Source organism: Colossoma macropomum, unplaced genomic scaffold (assembly GCF_904425465.1).
Source record: "Colossoma macropomum unplaced genomic scaffold, Colossoma_macropomum, whole genome shotgun sequence".
NCBI lineage: Eukaryota > Metazoa > Chordata > Actinopteri > Characiformes > Serrasalmidae > Colossoma > Colossoma macropomum.
Window position 1 is genome coordinate 14,780,015 of NW_023494794.1, and position 19,678 is coordinate 14,799,692.

Genomic DNA, 19,678 nt, shown 5'->3' on the forward strand with positions numbered 1-19,678 from the left:
AAGAGGTAGCTTGAATTTTGTGCTGTTGTAACAATAGTTGGAAGATGTAGAAAGAAGGAAAATCAGTGCTGCCAGTGCTGGCTAACCACCATTTTGTGAGAAGTTTGAGAGCCCAAATTTTGTTAAATGGAGGATCATATTTATTACTAAGCACAAGAAAAAGTGAGGGAGGGTGAATCTTCGTCATCAAAGAAGCAAAAACATGATGGCCACCGCAGGTTCTATTACACACTTGGAAAGGGAGGGGTGAGGGAGGGGTTTTCAGTTGGTTGCAATCTACAACTTCACCACTAGATGCCACTAAATCTCACACACTGCACCTTTAAATGTTTAACTGTTGTGTTTAGCTCAGAGTTTTGGACTCCCGTTAATTTCACTCAAGATTTGCTCAACACAGATGGGTCACACACACTATGTATGGAAGAAAGAGATGTGGACAGATCATAGCTTTCCGAAATTAACATTTATTCATCGCTTATAACCACTTTATATCTCATTATTTACTGCAAATCATCTCATCATGTACAATTGGGGCTAATTTACAACAGTAGCAGCAGCAAGAGAAGGTTTCTTTACAACCAGTTCAGAGTCCAGATGTTTCCGATAGATAAAAGCAGAGTTGATGCAGAGTTGATAACAGGTAAATTAGTGGAACCACATACGTCAGCATAATTAACCATAGCGGTAAAGAGTTAGGTCTGTCTAAGTCTGCATAAGAAACAGTTTAAAATCTCTGTGTCTGGTCTTGATCACAGACGGAACAGCCTGTCACTCATTCATTAGTGTTTAACTTTCTCACGGAGCAGACGTCATCGTCAGGAATGATTCTGAGAATAAATCAATCACAAAAAACTTAAAACGTCGTCACAGAGACCATGTGTGGTTATACAAACAGTATCTGGTCCAAAATGAATGTTCACAGATTTTAAAGAATTAAGCACATTTGCAGGTTTATAACATCTTCAGAAAAAAAAACAAAACAAACCACCAAAAACTGAATCTGCAGAACTTCAGAGTAAACCTACAACAAGGTCCCCCAACTACACCAGCCTTTACGGGGCTGGGGGTCTTCACCTTCCCGGGGGGGGGGTCCGGTGATTGAGCCAGCTTTGCGGATTTATGACAACAGAACCTTGGCAACAGTCTCTACGGTAACAGACACTCCACAGTTGCTATCACACCAGCTTAGGCCCCAGTGTCCTCTCTGCAGCGCAGAACATCTAATCACATTTTCCATTCACAAAGAGAAGAGCAGCCATGTGTGCATTTCCGAAAAGGGACTGACGATAAACTTTCTAAATCTCAAATCTGAAAATAGTGAAAAGAGGGCTGAGTGCATAACAGCTGCAGACTTTCTCATTAGGACAGAGCATCAAAGGGAAAGCAGGTAATTCTTAAAAAAGTGGTAGTGGTAAAAAATGGTAGTTCTTAAAAAAACAGAGGGGGGGAGTGCAGCCATGGGCTGGAGGCTAGGGAACCAGCCTTGTGACCGGAAGGTCGCCGGCTCATTCCCCTGAGCCGACAGTACGTGACTGAAGTGCCCTTGAGCAAGACACCTAACCCCCAACTGCTCCCCCGGGCTCCGTGGATAGGGCTGCCCACCGCTCTGGGCAAGTGTGCTCACTGCCCCCCTAGTGTGTGTGTGTTCACTAGTGTGTATGTGCTGTTTCACTGCATGGATGGGTTAAATGTGGAGGTGAAATGTCCCCGTTGTGGGACTAATAAGGGTCACTTAATCTTAATGCGTAAAAGATGGTTGTAAAGCTTATACGGGTCAGTGCGATTTCACAGAACAAGCTGAGAGTCTTTAAAATGGCAAATATGGAGAAAACTTCAAGATGAATTCACAATGAGACATGGACAACACTCAACCACTCAACTGGACAGCTGGCCGTCCGTTATGGTGTAATAATACTAACTAATCCAAAAAAAAATTCTAAATTTTCATTCATTCAAAATTCATTCTAAACTTTTGATGCAAGTCAACATAAAGAGATTTTATCCCAAGTAATTCTGGATTTCAATTTCTTGAAATTGTTAAAATGATCAGCTGCAGGTTTTACATTTTAGCTGTGGATATATTAAGACTGTGACTGAAGACAGTAGATAATTTAGCTTAGCATCATGGATGAAACTGAAATCATTCTAAATACATATTTTGTCAACTGGCTCTTTTTCTTGTTACTTCATAAAGACAAAAAAATATACGAATTGTTCAGAAGTAATAATTTAACCAAATGTCTAACAAAATTCGAAAGTTAGCAGCCACCAATTAGCATGATCTCAGCTGAATTCATTCATTAGCATTGTTAGCATTGTAGGACACGCTATTCCTAACATTAATCCAGTCAGAACGTGTGAATTAGAGCTCTACTTCTCTGTACAGTGTTCAGGGTCAAAAAGGCCACTATGGCTACCACAGACTTCAGATTTCTTGTGTTAAAGCTTTTCTCTTGATATTTCGGTGTTGCAACTAGTAGTTTTGCTGCCATCACACTCAACACTCAGTGAAGGGCTATATGGGCCCAATACCGACACAAACACCAGAAAAGATAGTGGAGTACCCCATTATGAAAAGAAAGTTCAGCCTCAATAGTCCTCTGAAGCTCATTCTGTAGGCAGCGTCATCCCCGTGTTAGGAATTCCAGGTCTAAGCTGTTTTTTCAGCAAAAATGATCAGCGTCTTCGAAAATCGCTGCTGTCAGCCTGAGGTACAATGTTCCCAACCTGGTAAGTTTTATGTATCCACTAGTCGAAATACGAATAATGCTACACACACACTACAAAACAAGCTAACAGCCCCGAGCACTGAAATGGCGTCATGTTTCAATGTGTGTACACTGTAATATCACCCCAGCATCTACTTAACCTCTAGGCTGCTACTGTCAAAGCAATTTAACTACCACATTTAACAAAGCCTGCTGGTTTGTGTGGGTATTTTGGTGAAGTTGCCAGTCTTATGAGGTCAGTTCAATGCGCAGCAGTGTTAGCTTGCATGTAGCATTAGTCATTTTTCGACTCCTTAACAACCTTGCAATACAATTTGGTGGAAAAATGTATGGAAGATGGAACATTTCAGGTTTGGGACATAAATGTGAAACCTGTATAAAAACAAAACTATCATTATGCTAATTTCTGGTAGAGCCCCTATGGATTTCTAGTAGAAAGTCAGCACTAAGCTAACAGCAATTTACATTAACATTTTTTGGCCAGTCTAGATTAATCACACACATTTAGAGGTTGTAAAACACAGTCCATGCTTTATTTGAGGCTTCTAACAGACAGTGACATAATGTACCCATAATTTAGATTCCACTGTTACTTCCTAATCATGTTGGTTGTTTATCTGATGCATTAGGCCTTCTGCTCAGCTTCTGAAGTCCTAACCAGGAGGAGCTGGCTTGGCTGTACCAACCAAAATTCTGATTAGATCATTTTCTGTTGGGTGTTTTAAGCATTTAACCTTTTTATCTCCAACCAAACAATTAAATAAAGACTATTAGCATCATATTTGATGAGTTTTAAATACAGCATGATGAATTTTTTAAATAAAAATGAACAAAAATTACTGACATGGATTTTTTTTTATTGCACAGAAATCATAGGTGTTCTCTTAAGGCCCTGAGGATTCCTTATTGGGGTCTGAACATTTCTGTTTTCCTCAGGACACAAAAGCAGCAGTTTTTAAGAAATGGCACTACAAAAGAAATCTGCTTAGACCCGGAGCCCCTAACATTGTTGTGACGCTGACTACAAAATTACACACCTCAGAGGTCTACATTGGCTGAGAACTGCAAATTCTCAAAAACTGCAAAACAAAACATGCCCAAATTCAGGAAAATGAGGAAATTCACATTCGAAACAAAAGAATAAACGTCTGTGATAGTTGATACATGTGCCTAGGACAGGTTATACATTAACAAAGGCATTTAGAGAATCTCAAGGAAGTAGCGAAGGTGACCGGGAGCTTTACTGTGTGACGGATTCCTCTCTTGGGCTCCAGAACAAAGTTAGGAACCTTTCTGATCATAAAAAACTACAATGAACCAATCACAGTCAGCATCAACAGATGCTAATGTGCAGCCTGGGGCATTTTCAGTGCTGGCATGTAAGTGATGTTTCTCCTGACTGACCAGAAACTTAAATGGTTAAACATTAGCAGTAAGGCATTAGCAGTTAGGTAGGCATCTCTAGTGGCACAGTCGGACCCCAGGCACCTGCGAAGAAGGGCAACAGGCCCAAATGTTCTTTTTGCTTTATAAGCCCCAAAGTTTACACTGTGACATCACTGTCCATTCACCTTCACAGTCAGTTATTCTGGCAATGATCTACCTTCGGTTGAGTTGAATTGCATTAAACGTCACATGACTTCGCTTGTTACCCTGTTTGCTACACAAAAGTCTCTCGAGTCCATATGGTTTGAACTCCTGGGGCTCAGTTAAGAAGGTAACACAAGCCTGATATTCAGTAACTGCACCTGCGTCTAAAAACAGCAGTCATCTCAACACAAAAGAAGGATCAACTGTCACAGCCCTGGGGGGGGAGAAGAACCTTCCAGCAAAGGCAGCACTTCGTTCCGAGTCATTTAAAGTTTCCACTGAGAAGGAAGACGCGGTCAGTTTCGTTTTCTTGCTCTCTAACTGAGCTGTTTTTGCTTTTTATCGTCGTCACTGGACAAGATGAAAGCTTCTCTGGTAAAAAGGAGTATCAGGTCACAGGGAGGGGTGCACATTTTTCCCCCTTTACACAAACTGGCGCACCACCAAGGTGATGTCATTGCATCACGGAGAGAGAGAGAAGGTCATTTTTCTTCTCCTGTAGTTAATCTCTCAACTAAAACTGATCCAGGCTGAGTAAACATGCTCAGTGTGCCTCTAATAGCAGTCCAAGCTGGGATGAAAAAGACTTTTTCACGTTTAAAAAAAAAGAGTGTGTCCAGGTAGTGTAGGGGTCAGCAGCTGTGGCAAAAAAGAGATAAAGACTATGTAACCAGGAGGGAGTATAAACTCACACCCTTCGTGTGAATTAGGGCTGGACGATATTGCCAAGATAACATATTATGATGATTTTGCTTCATACAGTCGTATGAAAACTTTTAAAAACTCAGATTACATTATGTTGGCTTTCTAAGTGAAACTCAGTTAACACATCCTCAGGGAACAGTTTTGTAATGTGGGTTGTGGTTCATGGACCCCATTGTGGACAAGACAGAGTCAAACTCAGTCAAAACATGGTGAAGAACATGTCTTTATATTCATCAATATAAAGTTGATTCTGCCCCCTAAAAGGCCCCCCAGCAGGCAGCAAGTTTCACTACACACTTCTAACCTAAGAAGAGCTCAGCCAGTTTGCACTGAAGTTCCTGTAGTTACTGAATAATAAGCCTTAGTATGTAATAAGAGATTTTAAGGGGTTTTAATATGTAAAGATGTGTATGAGGTGGCCTGAAAATGTTCCCTGACTTTTAAATGATTATTTCAGGCCTTACAGGGCGACTTACAGCAGCGCACACACTCGGTAATGCTACTTCTTATTAATTTAACTAGAAACTACTTACATAGTGCAGCTTTAAATGGCAGGCAAACAGCACTTGTGCATTAAAATGAGCAGTGTTTTCTCTCTACAGGATGTGTTCACATATTTTCACTTAGAAAATCAACAAAGCATGTAATTTGACCAGGGGTGCCCAAACTTTTGCATACGATTGTATATTGTGCTATGTCTCTGTGGAAGCTCGTTGCGATGTGGTTAAATACTGCATTATTTGTTTGTTGGATCTCGTGAATGCAGTGATTCATCCAGGCATCCAAAGAACATCTGTGATTCATCTTTATGCTCACAGCACAGTAAAACAGAGTGAAAGGACTGAGGTACATTTACTGTTTGTAGTCTTTTGAGATATTGTGAAGGACAATACAAGCAATATTCTGTGCAGCCCGAAGGTCAGCTGTTTTTTCCTTTCCTGGCTAACGGTTCTCCACAGCCCTGGACGCTCTCACAGTGAAGCAGAGTGCTTTCCATGACAAAACAGTGATGCAAACTCAGGTTACAGTTCAAGGCAGCCTCCACGGCATCCAGCAGTTCAATATGAAGATAATAAGAGAAAGTGGGAAGTTGGATGTGTGTGTATGTGAGAGGGAAAGCAGTGTTTCATCAGTCTGTTCTCTCTCAGGTGCAGATCTTTGGTCACCCGTTGAGTCTTCCAATGCTTTGGCCTACAGGAAGACCACTGTCCTCTCTCAGCATTGCAAGGTCCAGAGAAAGAGAGAATAAGGGGCAAACATTCCGCCTTGGATGCTCTTACTGTGGGGAAAGCCAAGACAGTGTCGACCTGAATGGTTACTATGAGGCCTGTCACGATAATGATACTCCAGCTGAAAACTAACTGCCATATAAACAACTAATTTTTGTTAATTGTATGCAACTATTAACACTGGCAAGTGGCCAAATTATATGATTAGCTATCTTGTTAGCTAGCTGTCAATACTTAGTAGCTCCCAATTGACAACAGAAACAGTTCAAGCTCAAATAAACAAACATTGCTCACTGCTACCCTTTAAAGATGTTACAGCACCAGTTAGAAGTTTTTTGCTGTTTTCGTAAAACACAACGTCGCAATAATTGCGTTTTCGGCTTTGTTTTATTTACATGCATTTGTCTAAACCCAACTAATGAAAATGAACAGCATTCAGTCTGTTTGATGCAACAAAAACATGACTGTGAAAGCTGACAACTGTGGAGTGAGGTCAGCCTAAACAATTCAGTAATTATTTAATAATTGTGACAGGCCTTGTTACTATTCTATCCAGCACCCATGTGAGCCAGCAGCTCAGCAAGAAGGAGGATTACAAGCAGGGGGCATTCCATCTCTGTGGGGGCCCTGTTCCCATCAAGGAGGTGTGGGGGAGAGCCTCTTGTTGTTTTGTGATTATTTATACTGATTATTTTGCCATTGTTCATTTAGTTATGACACTAATTACGTAGAAACAACGTTTTTTAGTTCAGGACTCACTCTGAGGCAGTCAGCCCCACTATTCCTCCAGCTGTGACGCCCACACTTATAAGAATGTATCATAGACAGAGAGAATGTGAGGCATTTCACTGTCTCTCTTTCATTCTCAGGTGTAGATCTCTTGTCGTCCGTTGGCTGTGAATCCTCCGTTGATTCCTCCTACCCTCGGGCCATCCATGATCTGCAGGACGTCCTCCAAGATGGACGGCCCCAAGTCCAGGTGCAAAGAGAGGAGTGACCCTGCATGAGAAAGAAAGGGGCGCTCCTCCTCTTCCTCACGTTCCTTCCTCCCTCGTTTCTCCTCCTCCCTGGCGTCTGAATGAGGTTTGGGGTTCGGAGAAGCAGGACGTGACGCTTGTGGCGACTCCAGGTGCAGTCGGGGAGGTTTCGGAGGCGGGGCGAGAGTCGCAGACGTTGCTGTCGTCGTCGAGGGGTGAGAGTGGGCGGAGACAGTCGCGGCGGTAGCAGAGGCCGAGGTGGTCTGGGCCGGCAGGGTGAGCGCCTGCACTCTGCCGATGACTGGAAGTGACAAGGCGTTCTTCAGCAGCGGAGAGCTCTCACTGGCGGGTGGCGGGTGGCTGGCGCTCACGCTGGCCGTGCGGTTGAACTGGAACGCCCCCTGGTGACCCTGTTGCCCGGGCAACAGGTGAAACTTGCCCTGGAGGAAAGAGAGGTCGCCGAAGAGGTCGTCGGCTCCTCCTCCACTGCCGATGTGGATGGTGTGGCGGAAGTCTCCCAGCGGAGGGCTGATCATGTCGGACGACAGCAGGTCCCTCAGCTTCTCCTTCTTTCCTTTACGACTCCGCCGCTTCAGGTAGATGGGAGCCTTGGTGGACATGTCCGACACCTGCTGTCGCCCGGAGCAACACAGAGACAACTCCCGCAACAGTGTGGACAGAAGGAGAGAAAGAAAGAGAGAAAAGAGAGGGCAGAAAGAGAAGGGAACCGCACAGAACAGAACAAGGGACTAGGTAAAGAAGGTGAAGATAAGAAAAGACACAAACAGAAGAAAAGGAAACACAAGCGAAGGAGAAGATGATTAAAGAAAGGAGAAGAGAAAACAACAGAAGAGATGCAAACAGAATAGAAGGATGAAGCAGTCCAGCTGTTGAGACGTCGTGAAGTTGAAGGCTCTAGTTCACTGTTCGCATCAAAGTCTCTGGGCCAAGAGTATTCCCACAATTTCCACTCAAAGGTAGCACACCAAGTATTCCGAATGGGACAACATCCATGACTCCTGTGTCACTCCATCCTGCCTGGAGAGAGAGAGAAAGAAGCAAATGTTAGCATGTCCACTCTAATGGAGAACAAACAGACTCTAATGTAAAGTATTCCTCATGGAGACGTTAGATTCCCTAAATAGTGTCCATGCGTCCATGCAGGACTTCCTTCCATAAACTCCTCTTCCGTTCAATGCCTCAGTTTATTTGTATCTCCAATCTGTTCGTTTATTTACACCTCAAACCGAGGAGCCAAAACTCTAAAGACGTAAACAGGCAACGGCACAGCGGTAAAGAGGGATAAGGCCCAGATCCCTGCTTATGTAACGGAAGATGCTTTAGGGCAGATTTCATTAGCTTTTCCACATGGCTGGAAAAAAGATAAAGATGAGTTTTAATAACGAAGGACAAGAGAAATAAATCAGTCATCTGGAGCTTTTTTCCTTGATAATCAGTGTTTGTTAATGTTGGCAGAGGAGCCTCGGAGAAACGTCCGGATGAGTGTCGTGTCTCCGTGGTTGATGAGATTAGTGGTCTGGACCAAACTGGAATCTCACTGGAGTTTAGGGCTGCGACGATGACCTTTATTATCAATGAATCTACAGACTGTTATTCGAACAATTGACCATTTGACTATTCCTCTCAGTTCGCTGGCACCATTACTGTCTGTCTGTCACCCAGCCTAAAAGTCTAGACTCTGGACCCATCGTCTCCGCTCTCACAGACTTTGGATCTATGTTTTATGATGTTCAATAAAGTGACATCACGGTCGAATCTGTGAGGCCGCAAGTTTGCAATGGTGTAAAGGGCGTTAATGAGAGACAACTCACTTCTGTGGTTGATATTTACATTAACATCTCCACAGGAATCGACTATAACTTGTTGTAACTTATATTGGAAGATGAGTCGTTTGTCTAATTATATATTTTTTGGACTCTTTATTTTGGTCCATTTATCATGAAAGGAAGCCGGAGTTTTCAAATAGTGTAGAAAAGTGATATGTGCACTGTAGAGCTCTTTGGTTTTCAAGTAAACAGTGGGGATGTAATAATACAATATGCGTTACATTGAATTGTATCACAGCACATCCTGAATTGTAATTAGCTTGTTAGCTTGTGGTCAACATAGCTTGTGGCCAGAGCCGGTTTATGAGGAGCCCGGCCACTTCCTATTTCCCCCCGTTATATCAAAAACATGACTGCAAAACAGCAGAGGGCGCCCACGAGCAAGTCCTCGAATGATGGTAGTAAATCGAGCTCAGCGGCTAAAAACGAGAAGTTAAAATTGTTTTTAATCGCTCGCCCAGAATTTTTCTTTAATTTTAGAAAGCAGAAGGATGTATTTCACTAAAACAGCAAAGAAAACTCACCTCTATGTTTCCTTTTTTCTACAGCAAACAAGTTTTGGGCAGTACAACGCTAGCATTACTGCTACTGAGTGCTGATTGGTTGGCGAATGGAAACTCCTGTAACTCGAGTTCAAAGGCTCTTAAGATATAACAACAAATGTTTTACGCTGTTCTGTGTTCAGGATATGAATGCACTCTTTTGTCTTAAAAACGTTTAAGCATTTATAAACTATGACTCAAATGCTCCATGTTAATCCATTCATTCTGGACTCGCTCGGGAGCGCCCTCTAGTGTTTGAGAAGCCCGGAAGACATTACAAGCCCTTTCCTTGTGGCTAGAGTGTAACTTTAGGGGCTTTAGTTTTTAAATATGTTCGGAAGAGCTTTTATTATGCTAAATGCTCTAATAAACTACAAAAGGAAACATTAACATCTTCATGTGAGTCACATTTTGAGCCACTTCTTACTTTTGTTGTTTCGAAAAATGCATCGTATCAACACCACTGTATTACTCTGAATCAAATTATGCATTTAGTGAGTTGCTGATCACTAGTAAACTGTCAAACTTTGTCCATAATCATCGACGACTGATTGCTGCAGCCGTACTGGAGAGAAAGAGCTGAAGAACTGGAAGCTGAAAAACTGGAAGGATTTACTGCCTTCATTTAAATGAAAACACATGAATAATTAGACTGTATGTGTTCTGGGTTTCGGAGGATGTTGCATGTCAGGTTGTGTTTCCATGTATTGCCCATGTGTAGATGTTTGTGTGTGTGTATGTGTGTGTGTGTATGTGTGTGTATGTGTGTGTGTGTGTGTGTGTGTGCTGGGGAAGCGAGTTTGACTTACATTCCTCCAGCATTAAGTCACGCATCTCCAGTTACATCAACCATGACAGTGAGTGTGTTTGTGTGCATGCGAACACATGTGCATGCAGAGGCTTTCTTCAATGTCACTGAGCATGACTGACTTTAAAAGCTACAGTGTTTCTTTCCCACAAACACACACAAACATACGGAGCCAAAACCAGACCAGAGAAACTAAAGGGTGCTTCCTTTGTGGAACAGTAACATTAGTCTTATATAAGCAGCACAACGGTAGTGTTAGTGGCACTGCTGCGGTCACCGTGCTGCTGCAGCTAAATCCCTGCAGAGGAAACACACACACACACACACACACACACACACACACACACATACACACAGGATGGGAGAAAGCTCTGCTTCATCAGTTTTTAAGGAGACACACAGGATTCTTGCGTGTGTCTGTATGTGTGTGTGTTGTCTGATGAGCCGGCCTGTCACAGTTATTTCATAATCGCCCGACTGCAATTATTTAAGCTGATCTCAATTATTTTAATCAGTTGCATTTTCATTCGCTGTGTTGATGCAAACACAAGTAAACGAAATAATGCGGAAAATGTATTCATTGAAGTCTGTCTCACAAAAACTGCCAAACGTCTGACTGGTGTTTTAATTTCTCTAGAGGGCAGTGTTGAGCGCTGTTTGTTTATTTGAGCTCCAGCTGGCCTCTGTTACTAACTATTCTGTTTATCTGTTTTTATTTATCGTCGCTGTACAAAGAAAAACAGGTATCACCACATAGTAACTTCACAGGAGAAGGCAAAACCGCTCTTACCTTTCACTGTAAGTTTATTTAAAGAGGTTTTATTCCAAGTGATTTTTGAGCATTTCTATTGGTCCATTCATCATGAAATTTCCATATAACATACAGAACAGCTGGTGTGTTGAAAATAAAAAAAACTGGAGATACGTGGTTTTCTTTGGACAGCGGTGATATTTCACTTCCTTTAGTTGTACTTATATTCTTTGATTCATTTTATGTCCATTTGGGGATGTTAATCTCAGAAACAACTCAGCGCATCTTGAAATGTTAACCTGCAATTCAGGATGATTTCAGCACTATGTATTTCCAATCAAAACCACCACTAAATACAAGTAATTTTTCAGGAGACATTTCTGAGGAGATTAGATATGGAATAATCCGCTTGCATAAAGAAGTGGAAAGTCGAAGGAAAGTAGCTGAGAAAACAGAAATCTGCAAAACTAGAGTTCAAGTTTCAGAGAAAATTGGATTCCTAACAACCACCCGTAGGACCTGGGAGACCACCAAGAGAGAGGAGAAAATCAAGCTGCTTCAGATCTGAAAACATCCACGGGTGTTTCTGTCCATCCTTCCACTGTGAGAAGACAACTCAGCGCTGTGGGTCTGAAAGGCTGTGTAGCTGTTCAAGAAGAACCTCACTGAGAAAAGGAGACAGAAGCAGAGCAATGGACTGACCACCCCAGAGTCCAGACCTCAACATCAGTGAATGTGCTTGACTACTTGGATGGTGAGAAGCAGAAAATGTAACCAACTTCTAAGACTGAACTTTGGAGATGTGGAAAAAGATCCCTGCAGATTTCTTCGAAAAACTGAAAAGAGTGGAAGAGCAAACAAAATAAATACTAAAAAGTGTAATATTATATTTAGTTGTTGAGGCTTCTGTGCATTTTTGTGTTAAATATGGGTCAAAAAAGAATAACCTGTACTTAATGGCAGTTTTGACTCGATCTCTGACTTTTGCACAGCCTATATATTTATATATAAAACCTGCCTAACTGTGGTCTGACTGTTACAGGAGTGTGTCTGTTGTGATGCTGTAGATACGCAGTATTTTGCTCTAACGGTCTAATGGTGGTCTAACCGCTGCAGCAGTGCGACTGTGCTGATAGAAGCTTTTCTCTGATGGTACAGAACCACACAGTGTGTGTGTGCAGTGACAGAATGACATTGTCTGAGAGAGGGACTGCAGTGTGCTGACTCACTGAACTGAGAAGATAATGGACAACGGATAAACAGAGAGAAAAAAAAAGAGAAATAAAGAGTGAATGGGAGAGAAACAATGCCACCCTTATTAGAAATGACCGCACATGCATCACTGTGGTTTGTGCTTTCTCTAAAAACTTTTATTAACAAGTTAACTTTCCGAGCTGTTCTGTTCGTCAGGACACAATGAGGTGCTTCAGAGCTTCGCCTCTTTTGTAACCAGCAGACAATAAACAGGAATGTCACTCACTCTGTGTCAAGGTCAGTCCAATCTAATCTACAGTGTAGAACTTGTACAACCAGTGATTTCACACACTGCTGGCATGATATGAGATCATATCTGACTGATCAGTTTCGGCATGCCGAGTAAATATTTAAAGAAATATGAGGAACAAAATTGGTCGCTCTAGGGGGCGTATTTGCTCACAACACTGACCTTCGGTATCTTGTGTCAAACCAATCATAAGGTGGTGATTCATCTGTACTGATTTTGGAATGTCAAATGTAACAATATTCAATATTATTCAACACTTTTTAACGATAAAAACAGCTTGTTGTGTTGTGTTGTTATTGTCTATGTTCCACTACTGTGTAAAAAGTTCCATCAGTCATGTTTTTCAGTAATTTGTGTAAAATTTCTGAATCATAAGAAAATAATAGAACTGAATCATGCTAAAAAGTGTGATTTCCCGATATATTATACCACAGTTAGTTACGATCTCACAATGCGATAGGCTGAGACATTCTATGATAATGATACTCCAGCCGAATCTCTTAAAGTATCACTCCGCCTCCCCCCGCCAGTCGTAAACGAAAAGGTAACAGCCACAACAACATAATCAGTTTAAAGTTATGTGAAATGAGCTAAATTAAACTATAACAAGGTCTTTAACTCTACTGACTTCAATTTAATTCTTAATAGTTAAGCTAATACTGATCAGCCTGCATATATATTTACTTCAAACAGACCAAAGTTTGTTGTGTTTACACATGAGGATCTGGATGTGCTGGAAAGCCAAAAATCTAATCATAAATATCAATAATAAAACTGTAGTATAACTGCAATAGCACTGTATTATTGCACAATAATAAATATAAACAAATTGTTGTGTATCCTACTTACAGTATCTGAACAACTGCCTGACGGGTGCTTGGACCCCTAAATCGCCACAAAGGAACAACATCTACCCAAACAATCTGGCTTGGCTTAAGGAAACCCCCCTAATCCTCTACCTTATCAAAACATAACCACACTACAGCTTCTAGTTGTGGGATCAGGTGTTGTCTTGTGCGGACCTGTCGTGTGGGCCTACGCGTCGTCCCAGGAAAGAAAACTGATTCTGAACTGCATAAACACATCACTTCATGACATCCAGCTATCTTTGTTTAGAAGAGCTGAGTCAGGAGAGACACATTTCTCACAGTCTAAACAATCCACCACAGTTCCATTATCATCAGAGGGTTTATTCCAGTCAAGACAAAGTGTCGCCAGGTAGTCCTGAAAAAAGTGATGCATTGAATCTAAATTCATTTCCACATGAATCAAATGCATCCACACAATTTTGGGTAGCACTTTGTCTGACTATGCAGGCGTAAGCTGTAGATGCTAACCTTCCACTCTTAAAAATAAAGGTGGCAAAAAGGTTCCTTGCATGATGCAATAGAAACACCAGTTTTGGTTCCCTGAAGTACCTTTCATTGGATGCTCCTGTACAGAACCATTGTTGTAAATGAGCTGAGTGAGTGATTTCTTAGTGTTTAAAGAACCCAAGAAAACCCCATAAATTGGTATAGACTCTGTACGTCATGTGGAGGTTCTTCAAACTCAAATATCTCTTTTTAAAATTGGTTCTTTAGGGAAGCAAAACTGGTTGAAAAAAACACTTGCAGCTCTATTTTTAAGGCTGTGCCTTAAAACTCTAAACATAACACTCTAACACTCACTCTAGCCCTAGTCTCCAAATCCAGGCTTCTGCCTATTGTCAGAGAATCTGCTGCATTTCGTCCCTTAATGTGGCTAAGAACAGCCTACTTTGACAGGAATGGGCTGTTTGAATGACATGCAGAATAACCAATCACAGACATGTTTAAGCAAACTGACACTCGAAAACAAGGGGTAGGGGTAAACATAAGAAATGGGACTGGGCCTAAATCTGATATCCCATAAGTAGTATTGTAGTGTTTGGCTCAAATAATGCCCGAAAAGCATGTTTTTCGGGGTTGTTCTGGCTACAGCACTTGCACAGATCTCCACAACTGAAGGGAGATTTTCCCCACTCGTGGCATAACCGGCCTGCTGATTGGCTCTTTTTATCGAAGGGCAAGACTTTAGGAGCAAATGGTTAACAAAGCGGGGCTACAACCAACACAAACCCACGTCCCCAAGTGGTGTCAGCAAACAAGTGAAGATATCTAAGCTACTAACTCCTTCAAGGACAACTCTTTAATAACTCACCAGTAGGGCTGGGCGATAAAACGATAATGATAATTAGCGCGATTTAACTTTTCCTCGATAGAGCGATACGACATGTTCGATAAATGTTTGATATAATACACCATTCTCACACTTCCACGTTCAGCAAAAGCCTTGGAGGCATTTTCTACTGCAAGGAAAGCGACACTACTCTGCTGTCGCCAGGAGAGGGCGTACTTCTGAGTTTTTCTACATATTAGTGAGGGAGGGGGCAACGAGTAAGATGAGTCTTTAGCAACGGCTGAAACGGGAGTTATACATTCCCTGTTTGAGCGGAGCGACCGGCGATCTGTTCTTCTGTGACCGAGTGTGAGTGACGAGGTCAGTGGAGTAACTGTACTGTCCTACAGCAAACTCACCTCTTTCTGTACATCCTAACCAGCTTTAGCAGCGTTAAATCACAATCCTCACAACTAAAGCTCTGTTACAGCGCTCGGATAGTCATATTTTAATATTAGTGCATTCCCAAGCAACGAAAGTGAAAGAAAGAAGTGGGTTCATGCAGTTACGGCCCTGATGTAAACAAAAGTAAACTGAGGAAGCTGTGAGGCATTAGAGAGGAGGAGAGCGCTGTCTTTCCAGGCTAGCTGTTTTTAGCAGCTGGCTAACTTGAAGCAGCGCTCCTTCACTCACACAACACGGCGAATTGATGATACTGTAGATCAAACACGACATAAAAGCACCGCTTTCATTTTAAACGTTCCTAAAAGGAGGACTCGGTTTGTCTGGTGTTGATATTTTGCGGTTCACCACTTAAACTACTACAATTGAATATCCAGTTGTCGCTAGCTGGTGTCTGAATACTGTGAGGTCATTTGTAGCGGGGTAGCCGAGCGCTCGACACCAGCTAAAAATAATCTGTTTTCTTTCTTAAATTATGACTATTACAAAATAGCCATACTTTTCCAGCTGGTAAAAACAGCTCGGCAGACACTCTCTCCCACTCTCCCGTGACAGATTTGTGAAATGTTCCACTGGTTGGTGAGTGTTTGTCGTATGCCGACCATAAAGGATAGTTTAAAACAGCAATTAACCACCCAGGAGCAAAAATCAGCCTTCAAACTATCGCGGTATGTATCGATATCGAACGATATGAATTTTGTTTATCGTGATAACGTTTTTGGCCATATCGCCCAGCTCTACTTAACAGACAAGAACGTTTTTTAAACCTGCCACTATATCTTGCTCTGAAAGGCTGAGTCACAATGTGCAAAGCAGGTGACAGCATAAAAATGTGCTTCCTGCCAGAGTGATAAACCCCATACACACGGATGCGTGGATGGAATGTGTCACAACTGACAAAATCTTGACTGGCTGTAGATAAAGTGTACATGTGGGCGAAGTGGCTGTAACCTGTAACTCTGACCTCACCCTCAACCCAACACCTAAACCCTAACCCTGTCCTCAGTCCTAACTCTAACCTCGACCACAACCCAAAACTTTATCTTAACCCTAGTGCTGTTGAGAATCACAGATACTTTGTTAATAATTTGAACATCTGTAGACGATCTATAGTGACTATCCAAATAAAGTGCCTTCTGCTTTTCTTACTCTTGTCTATAATGTTGCTGATGTAATATATTTTATTCACAAGCAAAAAAAAAAGTACATTTGGATCAAGTAAATGCAACACGTCACTCTTTTCAGTGTGATATAATAAATCTGTTAGCAGCGCACAACGTGGAAAGGCTATTTAACTACGTCTCCAGTGTTTTATCTGTGAGGAAAGGGCAGAAAACAAAAGCGCTGCCAAACCCGAAGGGGCCAAACACTTAGTGAGCCGTGCTAGTGCTTAGATAATGCAGAGAACACGCTGGCTTTGACGAAGGAACAGAGGAGGAGGGGCTGTGTGTGCGTAGGAAGGTGGGTACACCCCCCTCGTCAGAACTAACAGCGCTGCGGGGGCCTTACAGAGTCTTACCAAAAATGTACTTAATATGCAGAGTAATGGATTTAAGTATGCAAATAAATAAACAAACGTTTTACAGAGAGGGTAATATATAAATGAACACCAAGCCAAATCAATGGACCTACAAAACTCAGATATGACATATTTAAGGGCATTTTGGGCTCTACAATGGCAATTCTGGCCCGAGTAAGGGGACCACACAATGTATATCTACACTATATACCCAAAAGTATCCAGACAGCCCTTTCTAATTAGTGAATTCAGCTACTTTGAAGAGCACCCATCTCTGACATACGAATTTCATTGTGCTTAAATCATGTAATCTCGACAGAAAAGCACTGACTAATAGAAACAAGATGCTCTGGAGCAGCCGCACACGAGTCTAGGTCACCATGTTCAATGCCAAGCATGGGCTACGGCCCATGTGTCAAACGCAAGGTCCGCGGGCCAAGTCAGCTCACAGCACAATCCTATTATTTTAATTTTCTACACTACAGTTCCCAGCAAGCACTGCAACGTAATGTGTGCTCCCACCCCCTCCCCAACAATGATCTATGGGACAGCACTAATAAAAATTAATAAATAAATAAAGATGCCAGGCGTCTAATTCAAGTGAATTGATAGTTTTGAAAAACCTACTGTAAACTGGGGACATTTAAAGTGGTTCGACAGGTTTAACAGCAGCTAATGTCGTTTATTGTTTGTGAGTTTTGAATCGTTCAGGTATTCAGTGCCTGTTTCTTGCTGTTGTAGATTTGGTGTATTTTGAGTAAACGATGGCCAGTTCACAGCAAAATGTTAAGTAAAATGTAAAATAAAAGCTGGCCCATGCATTTGTTGAGATTTTTTAATACGGCCCTTTTAGTGGTTGAGTTTGACACCCCTGGGCTAGAGGGGTAATAAAGCCCCCCAGCATTGGGCTGTGGAGTAGTGGAGCAGTGGAACTGTGTACTCTGGAATGATGGAGCTCCTCCAATACCTTTGGGATGAGCTGGAGTGTCCAGAAGTGATCATCCAACATCAGTACCTGACCTCACCAATTCTCTTGTGGCTGAATGCAATCAAATCTTCACAACAATGTTCCAACATCTAGTGTAAAGTCTTCTCAGAAGAGTAGAGGCTGTTACTGCAGCAAAGGAGGACAAACTCACTATTAACGCCCTTCATTTCAGAAGAAATGCTGAGAAGATGTCTACAAACAGTGGCTACAGTGGCCTTTAAACGCAGTTTGGCCACAACTGGTCAAAGTACACAGACAACACTGTTAATATCTACACATCCAATATCCTGTACATTCATCATCAGTCCACTCAGTCTCCACCCAGCAGAATGACCACTTGGTTCACCTTGGTTGAAAGTGAAAAGTCAAGAGATTTAACTTAAATTTAAGCCTGGACATTCACTTTCAGCATACGTTCTTAAAAATGGTTCTACAAGGGTTCTTTAGGAAAGGGAACAGTTGTACTTGGAACCATAAGTTCTGTATAGAACCATGGTTCTTTGCATGGTGAAATGGTTGTTCAGATTGTGTTTTATAGCCCCAAAAAGCTTTCTTTTATTATGATTTCAAGCTTGTAACAATAGAAGAACCCCTTTTGGTGCTAAATAGAACCATTTTCAAAAAGGTTCTAGGTAGAATCATATGCAACACATCCTCAATCAATCTGAAGAAACATTTCACCACGCAAAGAACCACTTAGACAGGCAAATGATTCTAAACAGAACTCGAGGTTCTTAATAGAACCATTCCCTTTACCAAAGAACCCTTAAAGAACCATCTTTTTTAGGAGTGTGTGGTGTGTGATAGCCAACAACAAAAGGTGAAGATGAAGTTTTGTTCGAACTTTCCGTTCCACCTTAAATGCCGCCGCTGTTACGCTCAGGCGCGTGTACGGCAACAGCTTAGAAACCGACCGCCGCTCCATTTAAGGTGGAACGGAAAGTTCGAATAACAAGCAAAAAAAAAAAAGCTTCGTCGTTTCGGCACGCTGAGAGTTAACCCTCTAAAAGCAGGTGCCAATGGGAGCTCAATGAGCTTGTTCTAGAAAATAGGGGCAAACTAAAGCTCTCTCTTTTCACAGGTCCAGAAAGAGAGAGAAAAAGAGAGCAGCACACCGAATAACAACACGAAAAGGACGGTACCGTCACAATAACACAGCTTATTACTGCTCAATAAACGTTTAATGTGCTACGTTACGTGGTAACTACATGTTATATATATGAAATGTGCTATTTTAGCACTTTTTCATACAGCACGGCTCATTTTGCGCCAGTAATAATCATTTTTAATTCGTATTTTAAGTATTTCCGCCTAACACTTCAACAAAACACCACCAGAATGTAAAAGTCAGCGTCTCAGTTTGATGAACTAAACACTGTAAAGCCTCCTTAGAAACTTAAATTCAAGTAAAATGTGGATTTTTTTCCAGCTTACCTTTCAAGCTCAGCTTCCCACTCAGATAAAATCCCTTTTTAAACAGATACGACGAACAGAAATGAGGATAAATAAGTCCTTCTGGGGGGAGAAGCGAAGCCCCCCTCAGTCAAGGTGCGGGTTTCGTCATGAAGTGAATCCTGAGCTTCACTCACACACTCGTGGTTTACCCAGGCCCCGCCCCCTCGATCAGCCACGCCCCCGAATGGCCACAAATGGGCGGGGCTGAGTAGAGCAGGGAGCTCGGGCTTCACAGGCTTAGTTCACGTCTAAAAACGCCGGAGGAGCCGCTTCACCAGCCTCCTCAGCTCTGCATCACCGCTTCTCTCCCTCGGACCGAAATAACCCGTCCAGTCCATGCAGTTACAGCCCTGCTGACTCTGTGTAACCGGAAACGTCCTTCAGCTCACTTTCTGCCTCTCTCTCTCTCTCTCTCTCTGAGTCCCAAATAGCT

At 42.1% G+C, this 19,678-nt stretch overlaps 1 protein-coding gene across 1 annotated transcript; it reads right to left on the reverse strand.

The window, feature by feature from the left end:
• Positions 1-444: 444 nt before the first annotated feature.
• cdc42ep2 (CDC42 effector protein (Rho GTPase binding) 2) lies at positions 445-19,393 on the reverse strand. Its single transcript, XM_036580342.1, has 2 exons — positions 19,225-19,393; positions 445-8,268 (listed from the first exon to the last, which is right to left on the reverse strand). Exon 2 carries the CDS (start codon positions 7,848-7,850, stop codon positions 7,119-7,121), a length of 732 nt encoding a protein of 243 aa, XP_036436235.1. The 5' UTR covers positions 7,851-8,268; positions 19,225-19,393; the 3' UTR covers positions 445-7,118.
• Positions 19,394-19,678: the final 285 nt, after the last annotated feature.

What these genes read in the sequence shown, in the direction of transcription:
- cdc42ep2 (XM_036580342.1), bottom strand. Translation starts at nt 7,850, where the DNA reads ATGTCCACCAAGGCTCCCATCTACCTGAAGCGGCGGAGTCGTAAAGGA.